Source organism: Pseudorasbora parva, chromosome 4 (assembly GCF_024679245.1).
Source record: "Pseudorasbora parva isolate DD20220531a chromosome 4, ASM2467924v1, whole genome shotgun sequence".
NCBI lineage: Eukaryota > Metazoa > Chordata > Actinopteri > Cypriniformes > Gobionidae > Pseudorasbora > Pseudorasbora parva.
This window is the reverse complement of record NC_090175.1, coordinates 9979814-9998991: the sequence shown is the minus strand read 5'-3', so window position 1 is coordinate 9998991 and position 19178 is coordinate 9979814. Positions and strand designations below refer to the sequence as shown.

At 37.3% G+C, this 19178-nt stretch overlaps 1 protein-coding gene across 3 annotated transcripts in view; it reads right to left on the bottom strand.

Annotated features, from left to right (window-relative positions):
- The window catches only part of inpp4b (inositol polyphosphate-4-phosphatase type II B), a 246261-nt gene extending 227486 nt beyond the window's left edge, over positions 1 to 18775 (bottom strand). Inside the window, exons 1-2 of one of the 3 annotated variants that reach the window (XM_067440836.1) lie at positions 18493 to 18775; positions 7805 to 7921 (exon numbers count right to left, since the gene is read on the bottom strand). In XM_067440836.1, coding sequence (XP_067296937.1) covers positions 7805 to 7921; positions 18493 to 18531 — 156 coding nt within the window. In that variant the 5' untranslated portion in view covers positions 18532 to 18775. Of the gene's footprint in view, positions 1 to 7804; positions 7922 to 13967; positions 14090 to 18492 lie in introns of those variants that run through there. The other 2 variants (XM_067440838.1, XM_067440837.1) reach the window with 2 other exon arrangements.
- Between the last annotated feature and the right edge of the window lie 403 nt (positions 18776 to 19178).

Here is a 19178-nt window from a genome sequence, read left to right as displayed (position 1 = left end):
TCATATATATAAGTTCATTGTGATATAAGAATATCCTGTAGAGGCCCAGAAAAAGAGAGCGCTCAAATATAAATATTGATCAATGATGTAATAGAACGGGGAAACACCGCCTCAACAGATAAATATGTACGCCGGCTTCTGTTGCCCCGCCCACTGACTCGTGGAGCTAAACGGATCGCATTAATGAGCAATGAACACACAGAAGATAGCAAGATAATCGTTTGTAAACAAGACACAGGTCAACACTGGATTTGCAGACATATTGAGATTAAAACACAATGCTGTGCTTCTATATTGGATCCGACAGGAATGTTGCCGCACACTTATGTGAGTAAAACGTCTTTTTATATGTGATAAAATCGTATTGATCGTATTGATTATATGTATGTGTCTAAAAGAACATACCTTAGCATGCTGCCATAGGCTGGAGAATACTTTATTTGTTGGTTAATTGTGATTCAGGATCAGACTCGGACATGTAATTTAACGTTATGGGCCCGGGCTCGCAAAGCCCAACATCCCGGGGCTGTGTGTTTTCCAGACGGGCTACCAAAACGTAAGTACGTCGGCAGACCGGTGAAACTTAATTAGTGAAATAATATTCATTTCTTGATGTGTAAGAAATGAATAATCATATTCAGTATCGGCAAACTGATACTGTTACTGTGTACTGTTTACTCTCGTCACTTGATATTTGAAGGGTGGGTTCGCGCTTATAACCACCGATCAGACGAGCAAAGTAATAAAAAAATAATATTCCAATCAATCACGGGTGGATGAGAAATGATTGTGTTTGTTTTTTAAAGACGTTTACGAGCCCTGTGGTTGAGAGAATCATTCTGGTTGCTGCTTTCAAAACAACCCCTCCCTCATGTAAACTGAACTGAGAAGGGGAACAGAAGCTCATTAAATATGCAAATATTATCCAATCCTAGCCGTGGACTTTACTTCGAAGTCTCCAGTGCGTCACGCCCATCAAGACAGCCTCAAAACCGGTGTAGAAAATAGCCTATTACTTATTAGATATGATGTATTTTAATGTAAAAGCCACACGAATGCCATTAGTTGACCTCAGACAACAGTATAAAAAAAAAGCCAGTTCATGACACCTTTAAAACAAAAAAGCCACTGGAATATTAAAAAATGAAATAGATTAAAAATTACATAATTGTACATAATTTCCTCATGCAGTGATAAAGAGGCATGTTCTGCATTGGTAAGCGAAAGCTGTGAGTTCAAAAACATGGAGATCGGCATCACTATCCATCTGATCCATCTCCATTATGAAGCAAAAGCAAACATGTCCGACTGGAATCTTTTGATCTCCAGATAAGCCACTATATATAGACAGCAGTCTCTTGAGTAAACTCAGACCGCAGAGTAGCAGAGCCCATATACTCCAAAAACCCCGCTGCAGGTTCACCAGTTTGCTTTTTTACACAGTGAATAAACAAAGCCTATTTCTGGAGTTTCTTGAGAATAGTCCTATGGGTCATTCATCGTACACTAGACAAAATATTAAGCTTCATATTTGATGCAAAACATGAAATATGCATTGGTTGGTCTAAGGCTGGAAAAAACTAGCAGATGCCGAAATTTTAATGAGAGGAAAGGAAATGTTAACACTTTTTTTAAGGTGATGTAGTTATATATATAGTACTTATTTGAGTAAGTACAGAGTAATGTTAATTAACTACATGTACTTACTTTAGAGTTTCAATCAGGGATGATTACTTGTAGTTATGCATAAGTTATTTTTATTACTGTAGTAAGTAAATGTATCATGTAACTACATCGCTTTATAATAAACTGCTACCCATTAATTAAATACATAGTGCTGATGTAAGTTTGACTGGATGTTGTCATAGGTGTTGCTTACTGGTTGAAATATTAGAAGAACAATAAATATTGATTTGAGGATAGGGGTTGATATGATGCATCTTTCTTGATGGCATTTTCTTTTCCTCTTGCCTCCGTACAGAGGTAATCAAGGAAACACTAAATTGAAGTTGTTCCAAAAGGGCCCTACTCACAAAGAGTTTCATTTTGAAATTATAATTACCTTTATTGAAATGTAACTATTTTTGTTCTAAAAAAACCAATATAATATATTTTGATTATTTTTTTAGAATTTTGAAGGGATTTTATGATGCTGTGCAATATTTATAACATCTTTGTAAGTTAATTTCACCATTAAAAATTATTATTTTTTAAATATATTTAATTATATAATTATTTTTTTATTAAAGCACTATTCCATGTTAAAATAGAGACAAGGCATTTAAAATCCAACTTTTGAAAGTAGAAAAAAACTACAACATATGTAATGTCATGGTATAACCACTAGATGCCTGAATACTTCTGTTATTTTTAAGTTTTAAAATATAGTTTTTAGTATATAGAATTTTATTTATATATATATATATATATATATATATATATATATATATATATATATATATATATATATATATATATATATATATAATATAAATATAAGTTTTTAGTTATAAATTCTCTAGTCGTTTTTAGACATAAATACTTATTTTTATGGGGGTTTTTTTATTTACACATAAACATTCCCAAGGACTACTTTTTGTCAAAATTAGACGATTTTTGTTTTTATTATTATTATTATTATTTATTTATTTATTTTTTGAAATGTTGATTTAAAGTGTCAATTTTTGCATTTATTTTACTAGAGTCAAACTTGAACACAGAGGAGAAAATTGCAACACTTAATATCAAAATGTAACAAAAATGAACAGGTGTTTTATCACAGTTTAATAAATCTGGGTCTGATCTGATTTCATCATATTTAAGAGTTTTAGCAAAATTTCACCATATTGTTACAGCCACACCATTTCATTTGTGTGTGCATAATTGTGTGTGTGTGTGTGTGTGTGTGTGTGTGTGTGTGTGTGTGTGTGTGTGTGTGTGTGTGTGTGTGTGTGTGTGTGTGTGTGTGTGTGTGTGTGTGTGTGTGTGTGTGTGTGTGTGTTTTGTACTCTTGTGGACAAAGTGGAAGCAATTGCGAACAACAGCAACCTTACAGTAGGCCACACAAAACCACAGAGCGGGGTCAGCGCATGCTGAGGGTCACAGTGTCAAGAAGTCAGCAACTTTCTGCAGAGTCAATAGCTACAGACCTCCAAACTTCATGTGGCCTTCAGAAGAGCTCAAGATCAGTGTGTAGAGAGCGTCAATAAATGGGTTTCCATGGCTGAGCAGCTCATCCAAGCCTTACATCACCAAGTGCAATGCAAAGCGTGGGATGCAGTGGAGTAAAGCAGCCGCCACTGGACTCTAGAGCAGTGAGACGTGTTCTCTGGAACATTTTAGACAATTTCATACACCCAACTTTGTGGGAACAGTTTAGGTATGGCCCGTTTCTGATCCAACATGACTGCGCACCAGTGCACAAAGCGTCGGTCCATAAAGACATGGATGAGTGAGTTTGGTGTGGAGGAACTTGACTGGCCTGCACAGAGTCCTGAGCTCAACCCGATAGATCACCTTTGGGATGAATTAGAGCGGAGACTGAGAGCCAGGCCCTCTCGTCCAACATCAGTGTCTGACCTCACAAATGCGCTTCTAGAGGAATGGTGAAAATCCCCATAAACACACTCCTAAACCTTGTGGAAACCCTTCCCAGAAGAGTTGAAGCTGTTACAGCAGCAAAGGGTGGGCCGACTCCATATTAAACCCTACGGATTAAGAATGGGATGGCATTAAAGTTCATGTGCAAGTAAAGGCAGGCGTCACAAAACTTTTAGCGTATTTAGTGTACAATATAGTGTATGTGTGTGTTGGGGGGTGTATTTAGCACTTCAGAGCTGTTCAGAGCGTTTAAATGCAGTGACTGCCACGGATTTCAAATGGCTACAGATATTTTTTGTGTAAGGCCAGTTTGCCCTGTTATAGAGCAAAGAAACAATTTGCTAGAAGAAAAAAATGGCAATAAATCCATTTGTTTGCAAAAATATCCGCAATCGGAATTGTCCATGAAAAATCCTGATCAGTGTCTCACTATTGACCATGATATGACTAAATATCTTGTTAATTTTCTTGCCTTTATATAAATAATCAAGTTATACAATAATTCAAGTTGAAGTGCCTAAGCTTGCAATTCATATTCGTATGGTAGAGCATAACAAAAATAACCGTGGTATTATTTTTATCTTTATATGCGAGATGCCATGCAGTCCACCTGTCCGTTCCGACTTCTTGCCCTCCGGCAAGATCAAATCCAGAGAGAGCAATCAGGAAGTGTTTCCGTCTGCCCATTGCTCGTCCTGCTCTCTTATTCATGCAGGTGATGTAGGACTCGAACAGGAATACTAAAGTGTAAAGCTACAGGCAAGTGAGGAAATGATGCTCAAATGAAACCCGAAGGATCTGCTCAGAATTTCAAAAACTCCTTCTCGCTCTCATTAAGCATCTTCGGCTAATGTCCTGCTTCCTGGAGCTTGGCGGTATGAAGAGGATTAGAACTGATTCACTCAAACGAACATTTTGAACTGATTCCCAGAAATGAATCAAACAGGCTGGAGGAATCTAGGGTGGAAGAGTCTTGCTCAAGGGCACAATGATGACAGCTCAACATTCCTCTTCAGGATTTAAAGCCACAACCTCTCGGTTAATAGCCTTGATCTTTAACCACTAGGCCACACCAGCCCTGTGTCTGCAGTGGGAAAATAAATGTAATGAGGGTCGTGAGTCTCTCAGGGGGCAAATAAACATGACATACTGTACACAAACAGTACTGCCCAGGTGCTTTGTTCAGTGAAGATGAAGGCCTGCCGTGATAAACTCTGTGTGATTAATGGCATTACATTTATCACAAAAGCTAACAATATACAGTATATCATATTTTATATCATATGTTATATATATATATATATATATATATATATTAGAGATGTCACAATACTCAATATAATATTGAACCGTTCGCTACGGCACTCACGGTTCAATACGCGCTTGTGAATTGCGGGGGGGTTGCATTTAACAAATTTTCCTCTCCGTTTTGAAACATTTCTCTCAGTTTATTCCGGCTCTGTTTGAGTGAGCCTGTGAGTCTACGCGCTGATATAAGCAAATATTCAATCATATGCACTAAGTTGGGGGTGTTTAGCCGCGTTTTAAAAACTAGGCAGTTAAACATTTCATTTGTGTTTTACATGCGCTGAGCGCACGCACCTGTCAAACACTCGTGTTTACTGGACTAAGTCGTCTTACTTCACTAATACTGTCAAATACACACAAGGTTAACATATATAAACACAGTCGGTTATGTCTAAAGTGAAAGTAAAATCGTGTGTGTGTGTGTGTGTGTGTGTGTGTGTGTATGATGAGATGCGAGCAGGTCTTAAAGTGACAGCAGCGCAGTGATTGTGAACACTTGTCCATAAAGGGACAGTTCACCTCTAAAATTATGTTAAAGGGGGGTGAAACACTCAGTTTCAGTCAATCTCATGTCAATTTTGAGTACCTATAGAGTAGTATTGCATCCTTCATATCTCCGAAAAGTCTTTAGTTTTATTATATTTGTAAAAGAAATATGGGCTGTACCGAGTCTTTCCGGAAAAAACCGAGCGGCTGGAGGCGTATCGTGTGGGCGGAGCTAAAGAATGACATATGCGCAAAGCGGTGACGTCCTCAAGCGTGGAGAAACCCATGCTATCGATCTCAGCTAATAGATATGATCCAGAATCTAATTCGGAGGCTGAAATAGAAACAGCAACAGCAGGACGTCCGTCTCTGTGGTAAGTACTGTATTTAGAGGCCTGTCAACATGACATGATTCGGTTTATGGACTATTGTATGCGACCAAACCTTAGTAGGAAGCAAAACGGTTTTGCACGTCAGACTAGTGTAACGTTATAAGTTACATAGAACAGCAATGAAGTCCGTTAGTGCATTTGAATGACGAAGCACGCGATCGTGTCGTTTACTGATGTTTACATACGCGACGATAAGCACAGCACAGACATTTGAAGCAGTTTTACTTACCAGGTGCTTCCAAAGCAGGACCGAACCTTTATCGCTGGGACCGCTCCGTCAAAAACACACTTCTTGGAGTGTGGAGATCCACTTTGCGATGCGACTGAAGCATTTCTGTGTTCAAATCGGTTCAAATGCAGCGCTGCCTTCCCGGAATGCTGTGCTGAAGCGTTGAAGTCGCTTAATGTCAAAGTGGAGGAATGAAGTGGAGCGCGGCGCGGACTATAACCGACATTAGTGTTCACGGACGACTGGATCTGCAGCTGAGAGCAGTTTACTGTTTACAGCGTGCATTTCCTCTCTCGCTCTAGTCGCGCGCGCACCCTACCGGGAGAAGAGCCCGTACGGCCCATACAAGGACCTTCCCATCTTTTAACGTCAAGTAGACCCATACTCGAAAAAAACTCTCCGAAACTTGTGAGAAACCGGAAGGAGTATTTTTGACACAGAAATACTCCATCAAACGTCCAACATTAGCTTTTGAATCTTTGTCTATGTTTAGGATGGGAATCCAAGTCTTTAACAGTGTAAAAAGCTCAGTATGCATGAAACAGCATTTCACCCCCCCTTTAATAAAACAACAAAAGACAAAGAGAAAATCACTCACTGCTCTCGAATAAAGTAATAATACAGTAGCTTTTAATCAATGTATATTGAAGACTATGTAGTTTTATTTATTTTTTAGCTCTGGCATCGTGTGTGAGATTCAATTCTGGCGTTGGTGTAAACTACGCCAGATCGTGTATACCGGAAGTGATGTCTTTATACGTACACAACGCCAGATCATGTATTATTAATCTGACCTGTTGATTGACCTGTTGGATATAGCGTTGTATTAGAGGTAAAAAATGTGAGTTAAAAATCTTTATTTGTGTTCTACTGAAGAAACAAACACACCTACATGTTGGTAAGCAGATAAACATCAAATTTTTTAAATTTTTGGGTGGACTATCCCTTTAAGCTTACAGATATTTTAAATATTAATGGGATTTAATAGATAATATAAGGATCTGAGTTAACATCTAAGGTTTGAAAACTAAATGTGTTTTTTGGTTGTGGGACAACAGTTTGCACCAATTCTGTAGAATGGCCCATATGTCAGATATACTCAAATTTAAAATCTTCTGTGTTGTATAAAAGCACTGTATAAAGTAACAATGATTTGACTTGACTTTTTAACTCAGTACGTTGTTAAACAACTGATGAGGCATAAAATAAGTTTCTGGAGAGTTTTATGAGGATCATCATGTCTCAATGAAAGATCTTTGAAAAGAGCCCAAACTCATGTCTTAAAGTTGGCAAATGCCTTCAGCACATCCGTAGTAGTGTATATCCTGCTTTGTTTTCAGATTTTGTCTGTGAAATAATATCTAATTTCTTTGGTGCAGTCTGCAGAATAGACTGCTGTGACAGAAATGAAATGAGCTGTCAATTTGTGGCAGAATAAAACGTCAATGTTCCAGACTCTATGCAAAATAATCAAACATGTGGCTTGCAAGACAACGTCTGATTTATAGACTAAAGCTGCAGCTCTGAATGATTTTGTGACAGAAATCACCAAGCTGATGATTACAAGAAAAAACAAAAAAACATTCAGTGTTTAGCAAACAACATTCAGGTCCCAGAAGCCCCCATTAGTGCCGCCCATGAACTAAATCCGCAATGACAGGGCCACGACAAATACACACGGACCAGAGACTGAGATCTGCAAAACAACAGCTGAAAGGACCCGAGATGTGAAGAGCCATAGCTGGAGTCTGTAGCTCAGATTGATGTGGAGAGCAGCCTCTTCACTCACCGTCTGCTGGTGGCCGTCATTCACAGCGTAGACGCTGAGTTTGATGAGTGTCCCATTGTAGACAGGCAAGTCAGATGGGAAACTCACTCCAGCGAGGAACCCGGGATCTCTTGCTCCCTGCAGAGAGGAAAAAGAACAGAGGGTGAATGCAACAGGATGATAAATGAACCCACAGTAAACCTGCCGCACTCATTCACTTATTCAGTGGCAGACGGGAATAAAAAAAATGAGACACGTCATGCTGATGATGGCTGGAGTTCAGAGGAGAACGAGACCAGCCAGTGATGTGCTAAACCAGGGGGTTTTAAACTGGGGTGCAAATACTTTACTGTGTAGAAATATGGCCTTGAATGATAAATAAAAAAATAAAATAAAAAAGTTAAAATAAATAAATAAATAAATAATAATAACAAATAAAAATAAAATACACAATTGTAAAATAAATAAATACAAATATAATCATAATAAATAAATAAATGAAATAAAAAATGAAATAAATAAATAATAATAAAAAATAAAAAATAAATATAATAATAATAATAATAAATAAAAATAACAAAATAAATAATTGTAAAATAATAATAACAAATTAAATTTAAAAATTAAATTAAATAATAATTAAAAAATAATAAATAAATAAATAAAATAATTGTAAAATAAATATATAAAATAATAATAAAATAAATAAATCAAAATTAATTAATTAATTAATTAATTAAAAATATTCATATAATTAAAAAATAATAAATAAATTAAAATAATTTTAAATAAATAAATAAATTCTATATTACAAATTAGGGTAAAATCATAAATGTTGATTATTCCCTTGAAATTGTATTTGCAATTATTAATGACTATGATCACAATTTACATTGAATGATGTTTTGAATAGCTTTATATCATTGTTTGAAGCAAATGCATGCTATATTTTTTTAATAAGCCGAAAACATTCTTCCTGAAAACCTTTTATTGATTTTCTATAGCAATAAGCCTAAAATGTAAAATATACGTTGGTAAGAGACCCCCTCCCCAAAAAAAAAATAATAATAATAATAATAGCATGGTATTATAACGTTATACTAAATTATAACGTTAAATAAATATAAAGTTAACACAATGGGGGTAAACACATCTTAAGCACACAGAGTATTGTGCATGAAAATGTTTAGAATAAAAAAAATATATATATATATAATATATTTGTAATTGCGCCTTTGAATGATTTCATAATTTTCAGCATCCGAATATATCAACTATACCATTCCAAGATCAGTAAGATTTATAAATGTTTTTTAAAGGTCCCGTTCTTCGCGATCCCATCTTTCAAACTTTAGTTAGTGTGTAATGTTGCTGTTAGAGCATAAATAATACCTGTAAAATTATAAAGCTCAAAGTTCAATGCCAAGCGAGATATTTTATTTAACAGAAGTTCCCTTTCAAAGCCTGCAGCGAACGGCCGGTTTGGACTACACCGCTGCACTTCCTGCTGTGATGACGTCACTAGAACCGTTTGTTGACTAACCCTCCGCCCACAAGAACACGCAAAATAGGGGGCGTGGTCTCGTTACTCTCCCATGAGGAGAAGAGCGCGCATTAAGCGCTTGCATCTCCCTGTTATGGTAAGAGGCGGGACCTTTCCGGGCAAAGTGCGCTAAGCTGCTGTCCAATCACAACACGGGAAGCGCCGGCCCAATCAGAACTCGTTACGTGTTTCTGAAGGAGGGACTTCAGAGAACAAGGAAATCATCAGGCCGTTTTTAGGACAGAGGAAACAGCGCTGTACAGATAAGTCAATTGTGTGAAAAATACTGTGTTTTTTTACACGCGAAACATGAACTCATGTTATATTGCACACTTTAAACATAATCAAAGCTTCGAAAACACGCAAAGAACAGGACCTTTAAAGTCTCTTGCAGAAAAAAGACAGCATTTATTTGATCAAAATAGCATTAAAACAATATTGTAAAATATAATTACAATTTAAAATTACAGTTCTTATTTGAATATATTGTCAAATGTAATTTATTCCTGTGATCTTATGTTCAGCATCTTTCCTCCAGTCTTCAGTGTCACAGGATCCTTCAGAAATCCCGTGACAAGTCTCATATGATTTGATGCTCAAGAAATATTATTGTGTTCACCGATGTGCTTCTTCATATTTGTGTGGAAACCATGAAACATTAAAAAAAAATGTATTGCTGACCCAAACTTCTGAACAGTAGTGTACACATTAGCTGCCCTTATATTTTTGGATTTGGGCCCTTCATCATTTCTGTGGGTCTGTGGCATCCAAAAGTTCACAAACTGCTGTGCCAACATTTTCCAGTAGATTTGTCAGTTGAATGCCTTAACAACTAATAAATAAACTCAGTAATAATAAGTCAAATCTTATAACCTTCATTAAAGGGATGTAAAATGGTATGTATTTAAAGCACAACATGTCAAGCCACTACACATATCAGAAGAAGCCCATCTTATTAATTGATAAGTCATTTGTTGGATCATCCTCACGCATTCCTAAATCTGAAAGCCCAACCACAGCTGTGCACTCTCAGAGTAAACGCTTCAATGGGGATCTATATCAGAACCCAAGGGCTCTTGCGAACACTATTCTCTAAAAGGTTCTATATAAGGAGAAAAGTCTTCAGTTAATGTATGACACTCATGTTTATGAGCCGTTTCATTCATAAAATCAAAAATGATTGAGAACCAAATGAATTCTCTAAAACTAAATCTATAAATGGACATTTAAAAAGGCACTGCACACATAAACTTACCCCCAGTCGTTCCAACATGTAGGTGTGTTTGTTTCTTCAGTAGAACACAATTGAAGATTTTTAACTCCAGCCGTTGCTGTGTGCCGGTCATATAATGCATGTGAATGGGTAACAACTCTATGAGAGCTAAACATACAAACAAAAGAACATGCTTAGACAACGTGCACACAAACCCTGCTGCTCCTGACGACACACTGATGTCTTAAGACACGAACCGATCGGTTTCTGTGAGAAACACAACAGTATTAGTTATTTTTTTACCTCATATCAGACGAATCTCATCTACACTTTACAAAAAAGGCAAATTTTGAACTTTTGCAGTACAATCGACTTGGATGTTTAAGTTATTTCAACTTAGATTATGTTAAACTGACATTAAAAAATGAGTTGTATAACTTATAAAAAAAGTTTAACATTTCTTAACTTATTTTGATGAGTTAAAACAATGTAAAAACATATGTTGTCATAACTTATAATTTTTTACAGTGTAGTGTTCCCATCCACTATTACTTCCGTCTGATAAGGTCAAACTGGTGCGATTATATATATATATATATATATATATATATATATATATATATATATATATATATATATATATATATATTATGTAGATGCCTCATTCGGCCGATCCGCGCAGGCACTAATGAGGAATATATATATATATATATATATATATATATATATATATATATATATATATATATATATATATAAAATATATATATATATATATATATATATTTTATATATATATAAAAAAAAATTTTTTTAAACGCACCAGCTTGACCTTATCAGACGGAAGTAATAGCAGATGGGAACACTAGATGAGATTCGTCTGGATATGAGGTTTAAAAAAATAACTAATACTGTTGTGTTTCTCACAGAATCCGATCGGTTCGTGTCTTAAGACATCAGTGTGTCGTCAGGAGCAGCAGGGTTTGTGTGCGCGTTGTCTAAGCATGATTTTTTTGTCTGTATGTTTTGCTCTCATAGAGTTGTTACCCATTCACATGCATTATATGACCGGCACACAGCAACGGTTGAGTTAAAAATCTTCATTTGTGTTCTGCTGAAGAAACAAACACACCTACATGTTGGATGCCCTGGGGGTGAGCAGATAAACATCACATTTCAATTTTTGGGTGAACTATCGCTTTAAAATTCTGTTTGGAAGCTTTTCTTTTAATAGAGCGAGAGTTGATGTGGCGGGGCATTTCAGACCTCATGTTGAGATGAAACCCTCACCACATCCAAAGATGCCGGTTTATGTGACGCGTAAGCAGCCGGTCGTCTTCCCACGGCCGATCCCTCGGGCACTTATCATAGCTCACTGATCTCGGAGCGGAAAACTCCCAGTTTACACATGTCGTTCTGGGGCGTCTCTGGACAGCGGCCCCGTGAGACGGTGGGCGGGACAGATAGCAAGGGATGATTGTAAACTCAATCAAACACCCAGAAAAGCAGAAAGTCGAACAGGGTAAAAAGCAGCCCGGCTATTATTCAAGTCAGTGCCGGATCGATGCGGCCACAGTCTATCTGTTTCACATCTGCTTATTGGCTGAGCGGACGCACGCCGCTATCTGAGCCTCTGATCACACACAGGCTAAGTGCCTCCGGTTCTGCAAATGAGCTGAGCAAATGCATCCGGTTAAAGGGAGAATTCACCTACAATATATATTCTGTCATCATTTACTCCAAAAAAGAAAGCAGATGTTTGAGTTTACATATGAGTTTACAATGACCACCGGGGTGACACTCCAAAAAGGACACTCTAAAAAAAATGCTGGGTTAAAAACAACTCAAGTTGGGTTGAAAATGGACAAACCTAGCAATTGGGTTGTTTTGACCCAGTGAATGGTTTGTTTTAACCCAGCAGTTTAATTTGATAAACAGGTTAAATGTTTGCTTAAAACATCCCAATTGCTGGGTTTGTCTATTTTCAACCCAGCCTCAGTTGTTTTTAACCCAGCATTTCATTTTTTAGTGTATTGTCTATAATAACTCATTGACTATATTTCAAATGTTCTAAAGCCACACAACAGCTTTTGTGAAGAACAGACCCAATTTTAGGTTATTCACTGAAAATCTTCTCCAAAAATGTTCCATTCTTCATGTCTGAAGTGGCGCGTCGATGACGGCAAACATGACAAATACTAGAAATCTTCGAGATGGGGATAAAAAAAGTGTTCATTTTAAAGATGCGTTTCTCAGAAAAGCTTTTATACAGCATCAGAAGACATGGGATATAATGGAAGCCCATTTATGCCACATAAAAAAAGGATAATGCTGAGATACTGTCATAATTCTGAGATAAATGTATTTAATAACTTAGTCATCGTTTTTATCTTTAAAATTATGAAATTATGTCATAAATGTGAAAAAAATCTCAATTTCAATGTCTTAATTTAGACTTTTATCTCAATTACAGGCATAAAAAGATATAATTATGCCATATAGTTTTCAACTGTCAAAATTATAAGATAATTTTGACTTATGTAATATCTTTTTATCTCATAAGTCAAATTAAACCGATTTCAACTTTTGTCGTGTGTTTTTTGTCATAATTATGACATTTTAATACTGTTTTGGCCAGTCATAAAAGTTTCAATTATGAGATAAAAAGTAATAATTACGCCTTTATCTCAATTATAAACATGAAAAGTTATAATTGTCATACAATTTTTAATTGTCATCATTATGACACCAACATGTTGACTTACGTAACATCTTTCTTTGTCGTGTTTTTTGTAATAATTTTGACTGTCATAATTGTTTTTATCTTTAGTAGAAATTATGAGATAAATAGAAATAATTATGCCTCAATTACAGGCATAAAAAGTTTATGCCATAAAACGTTTAATTGTCGTCATTATTTTGACGTATGTCAAAAATCTATTTTACTTTTGTCATGTGTTTTTTGTCATAATTTTGGCTTTTTTCACAGTTTTGTCTGTCATAATAGTTTTGTCACAAGTTTAAATTATGAAGTAAAAAGTCATAATTGTAATTTTCTTAAGTTTGTAAAGATGCTTCAAAAAGAAAGTCTTATGGGTTTGGAATGACGTACACAAGTTTTGGATTCCTCTCAAGCAAGCTACACAACACAGGAAAACAGAGTCAAGTGTTTTCTCTCTCTCTCCCTCTCTCTCTCTCACACACACACACACACACACACACACACACTTCTAGGTTTGCACTATTCATCAGTTCAACAGGGTTAGATTAATTAAAGGACCAGCAGGATGTACAGACTCAAAGGTTTCCTCATTTTGTCCTGTAAACGACTCCTGGTCACTAAACAGCACCAAGAGGGCCATTTATGACTATGACTAAGGTTACCAAGCATGCAAACTCATTAAAAAGTACTGCAATAACACACTTACCTCACCTTCCATGCCTAAAAGTTCAGTTAGAGACGAGATAAAGCAAGTAACCAGCACAAATCTGAACCCATACAAGCACAAGGTCAATATCGCCGGCGGTAATAAATCAGCGAAGTGACGCGGGGGAGCACTGAAACCTCACTGCTGCAGTGTGGGTAATGGTCAGTCCTCAGGAATAATGACCCCGCTTCAAAAAGCAGCATTTATTTAGTGTGTGTGGTGAATACGGGGCGGAGGGAGCCATTTAGATGTGTCCCAAAGTGGCCAATTTGTCCAGTAATGTGCCGTCATGCTGGCCAGACTCAGACACACTCATATTTTTACACTAACTGGACGTTTGATGGGAATGCGATGCAAAACCAGACAGGATAAACAGCTGAGCGGTTCGATTTTGGCTAGAAATCAATGTGCACACATAACTCATAACAAAACAAAGATGTTTTATAAAGAGGCAGGACCGTGACGTCAAACCTCACTTACTGATCTCCTCTCCAGCACACACACACACATTTATAGAGTGGGGTTTTCCAGAAGATCAAGAGGTTAAATATGGCTGAATTTTCTCCTTTTCTCTCACACACACACACACACACACACACACACACACACACACACACACACACACACACACACACACACACACACACACACACACACACACACTTCTCGCTTTGCTTTTTTTCCTTCTTCAGTTTCAGTAATTGTAATTTTTACAAGTGTTGAACTTCAATACTTTAAAAAAGTAAATTCATTAATAATATTTCCAGATGTTTCTCCATTGTTTTTCTTTCTCTAACACTAACATTTTCTACTAATTATGGTTCTAAGAGTTTATGTATTTTAAAGCGGTATCGAGGAGATTATGATGAGAAGAGAGTTTGAGGAAACCGCAGCTTTACTGAGCTCAACGAGCTTGTACTGCACTGTAAAAAACTGTAAAGATATGGCTCAATGTTCTGTATAAATGTGAAGGAATTTTCTGTATTGCTTTTTTTTACAGGTGTTTTGCCTGTATTTTGAATTTCACATTGCATTAGTTTGTGTTTTAAGGGTCAACGGAAATTTCCGTAAAATTACTGGATATTGTACTGGCAGAAAATTAATTAAACTTTCTTTATAAACTAAATGCTTTTGGGTATTTTTAAATACGGGATATGTCCCGCCCTGAAATTACGTCAACACACTGAATAATGCTGCACGTTTCGAGGCTCAGTGGGACTTACACTTACTTTAAAGGCGCATGGTCGTCTGTCAGCCATGTATAAAATCATATAATTTGAAGTTCCCTCTTTATGCTTCTCTCTTCTACACACACTCCTTCATGTGCACGCGCACCAACCCCAAACCTCCACCCCCAAATCATTCTTGAGGGTTATTGGCTGGAGCACTGTTTATTATGTTTCGTTGTCCAGACAGCCCAAGTTTGTTTTTGTTGCCGTTTGTGGAGCTTGCGCTGACTACAGAGACCGCTTTTTCAAAAGTGTGTTCAGGGGACAGGCAGCTCGCGGATAGTGAGGAGATGTTTGCTGTATGTGACAAAAAATGTTTGGCCTAAAGAACACGTGACATCGCGTATGGCAACCTTTAACCATCCAGAATAAAAGAAGTATTAATTAATTCAGAAAGTCACCATTTCTCTTTTAAGTGCCCGTATTATTGTCTTGCTATCACCAGACCAAGCTCAGTTTAAGATTGAACATTGGTCTGGGGAGTCTGCTTTGTATTTTCTACTGCACAAGAGGTGTGATAAACGGGCATAGTTCACATAACTTTCACATAACTGTACACAATTGGATAGTCCTTCGACCTACAGACCTCAGACCTATCAGACCACAAGAGGCGTGATCAACGGGCACCGACCCATCGCTTCTCTATCCGTCATTGTGTTAAACCCGCCAATAGCGGTCAGGTGAATAAGCCAGTCTGTGATTGGTTCCTGCAAAAGTGTAACCGAAGCAATAGAAATGAATGCACAGGTTTCCAGACTGAGTTGCCGGGCGAAATCAAATCACCGGCAGAACAGGCTGAGTTTACCCCGTCTACCCATATTATGGTTGTTCAAATATTCCCTTTGGTGCAATGTGTAATGCAGCTGTTTGTGAACGCAAAGTTGCATATAAGTGCACGACAAATAAAGTTATTGTCTCCCAAAAGATTCACAAGACACTTGCTCTTGAAAGACGGGTCAGTCCCCAGTTTAAATAGACCAGCTCGCTCCTCCGAATCCCAGCCTGTCAGTATGAGGAGGAATTTACAGACACTGAATCATTGAAAAATATGATGACGTGCAATGCATATTATGATACTTGATGCATGTAACCCTGGTGTGTGAGACCTCCACAACAAAACAGGCGCACTATAAAACACCAATCAGAAGCGATCCTTCACTGCACTCGCTGTGAAAATGCTGTTGGAGGACGTTTCACAAGAAAATACTATTTCAGTCTTTCTACTACAAAATCCCATTTAATTCAATGCATAACTCGCAGTTTCTTTGGAATTATTTGTGAAATTTGCCAGCAGTTTCTGCAGGAAATTGCCTGAGCGCTGCGCTGACTGACAGGCCGTCTCTCCACAAGATTAGCACAGCAGACAGCAGACGTCGAGTCCACCAGCATCAGCAATCCCACAGCAAGACCTCCACTGGGAAACACGGGAGTTTGCCAGGGTAAGCGACTGCCTATAACTGCCTCCAGCGTGCACACACACACACACACACGCACACACACACACACACACACGCGGTTGGTTTTGTGAAATGTGGGGACATTCCATAGGCGCAATGGTTTGTATAAATCGTATTTTCTATCCCCCTACACAGTCCCTAAATCTACCCATCACAGGAAACATTCTGCATTTTTACATTTAAAAAAAAAACTCCTGTATGATTTATAAGCATTTTGAAAAGTGGGAACATGGGGAAATGTCCTCATATTTCACCCTCTCCTGTAATACATGTGTCATACCCATGTCATTATACACATTTGAGTCCTGATAATCACAGAAAAAAAGCACACACACACAGCCCCTAAACCTACCCATCACAGGAAACATTCTGCATTTTTACTTTCTCAAAAAAACTCCTCCTGTATGATTTATAAGTATTTTGAAAAATGGGGACATGTGTAATAATGTCCTCATAGTTCACCCTCTCCTTGTAATACCCATGCCATTATACACATTTGTGTCCTGATATCACACACACACACACACACACGCTTTACATGAGATTAGATGTGCATTAAGTCGAGAGGCTGGGGAACAGCTGTAGTCTCATTTCAGTCTACACCACCTGTCTATATTAAACAACAAAAGTGGGCCAGCTCTCCTCACAGCGCGCGGCCCACACCTGCAGCTATTTCAGACAACTGCCATTCACTGCAATCCACAACAGACTCTCCCCACGCACAACACAACGTGTCAAGCCAATCTGCCAAAACCGGCGTCACAGTTTCTCCCATTAGAGGAACCTCTGCGGTTTTCATCACCACTTCAGATGAACGCATGTGATTATGAGCCACGTCTCAGAGGAACTGCTAATGTGGGCATGATTATATACAGTTCACATCAATTCATCTGCTACTTACTTACATTACACTGCATAATGCTTCATTTATGAACGCAACACACATGAAGCAAACGAGATGTCTAGATCACAGATCAGCCAAAAAGGTCAATTATGTATTCACTCAAAGTCTTCTGGAGGTTTCCGACAGTGTGTGCGGAAGAAAAGACCAAATCGTAAAGATGTCAGTGGCGTTTTGGTCACAATTTGCATAAAGTTCAGGTGACTTTGAACATAGCGCTACTTTTGAACTACTTTTATAATGTTTTTGGCCTTTTGGGAGCTTTTTTGAACAGACATGGTATGTATGTATGCAAAAGAGCTTCATGAATATTTAATCAGAAAATCTCCATTTGTTTCTACATTTATGCAGACGCTTTTATCGGAGAGGATTACAATAAAGGAACAAAGCAATTTGTCACAGAGCTGACAATATTGGTAATATATGAATATTTAGATACATGGGAGAGAAGTATGTAAAACAATTTTCTAAACATTTTCAATTGTATGTATTTATAGTTAAAAAAATAACTAATTAAAATCAATTTTGGACAGATGTAGCAACTACAAACTTCATGAATATTCTTCAAATATCGTTTTATAAAAAAACATTTAAGTAAAATATTTAAGTATTATACAAAATTAAAGCTTTAAAACAGATTAATTGTATTTACAATAGTAAAAAAAATAGGTTACACTATTTTAAGGTATCATTGTTATACTGTAATTATACATTTACGTACTGAATAATATTAAGTAATTACATGTACTTACTATAAGGTTAGGGTCAGGATTGGGGTTTGATTTAAGGTTAGTTGCAGGTAATTATGCATAATTAATAGATATAACTACATGTAACGTATCAATGACACTGTAAAATAAAGTGTTAGCAGAAATATATATAAAAAGTTTAATATTCTTTCAACTTCCGCAAATAACTTAATATAAAAGTACACCTACCGAAGCCCTCAGCCTCCAGCAACATGAGCTCAAGTCCATCTTTAGTCCAGAGTCTAGTGTGGCTTCACAGAGAGGTATATTCAGCGATATTCAGCGCCTTCCAGCATCCAGTTTGCTAGATTGCGAACACTGAAGCTGACGCTGGTCATCGTCCGCTCTACGGAGAGGTTAAGATATGTCGCAGAACTACAAACACGCAAGCATGAAAGCTAAATATTACTGCAGACTGGGTGAGCTTCAAAAGTGCAAAGCTCTTTCCTCTGGCAAATCTAATTTGGAGGGAAATAGACTTTTCTTTGTGCACTCATGTGGGGCTGAGAGTCCATGTGGAGGGAGGAAAAGAGAAACAGAGGGATCAGTGTGTCACTGGAGGGTGTGTCTGGGTGTGAGATACGGGCAAAGGGAACAACCAGCTGTTGCCCTCAATAAAGAACTCAAGAGGATTGTCAGCAGAAGTAGCCCCCCTCCCACAGTTTGGTTCTGTGTGTGTGTGTGTGTGTGTGTGTGTGTGTGTGTGTGTGTGTGTGTGTGTGTGTGTGTGTGTGTGTGTGTGTGTGTGTGTGTGTGTGTGTGTGTGTGTGTGTGTGTTCATGTTTTTCTATCCCATTGAGGACTTCAACCTGAATGCACACCGACTCGTATCACATAAATTAAGGTCCCCATGAAGAAACAAGCTTATAAATCAT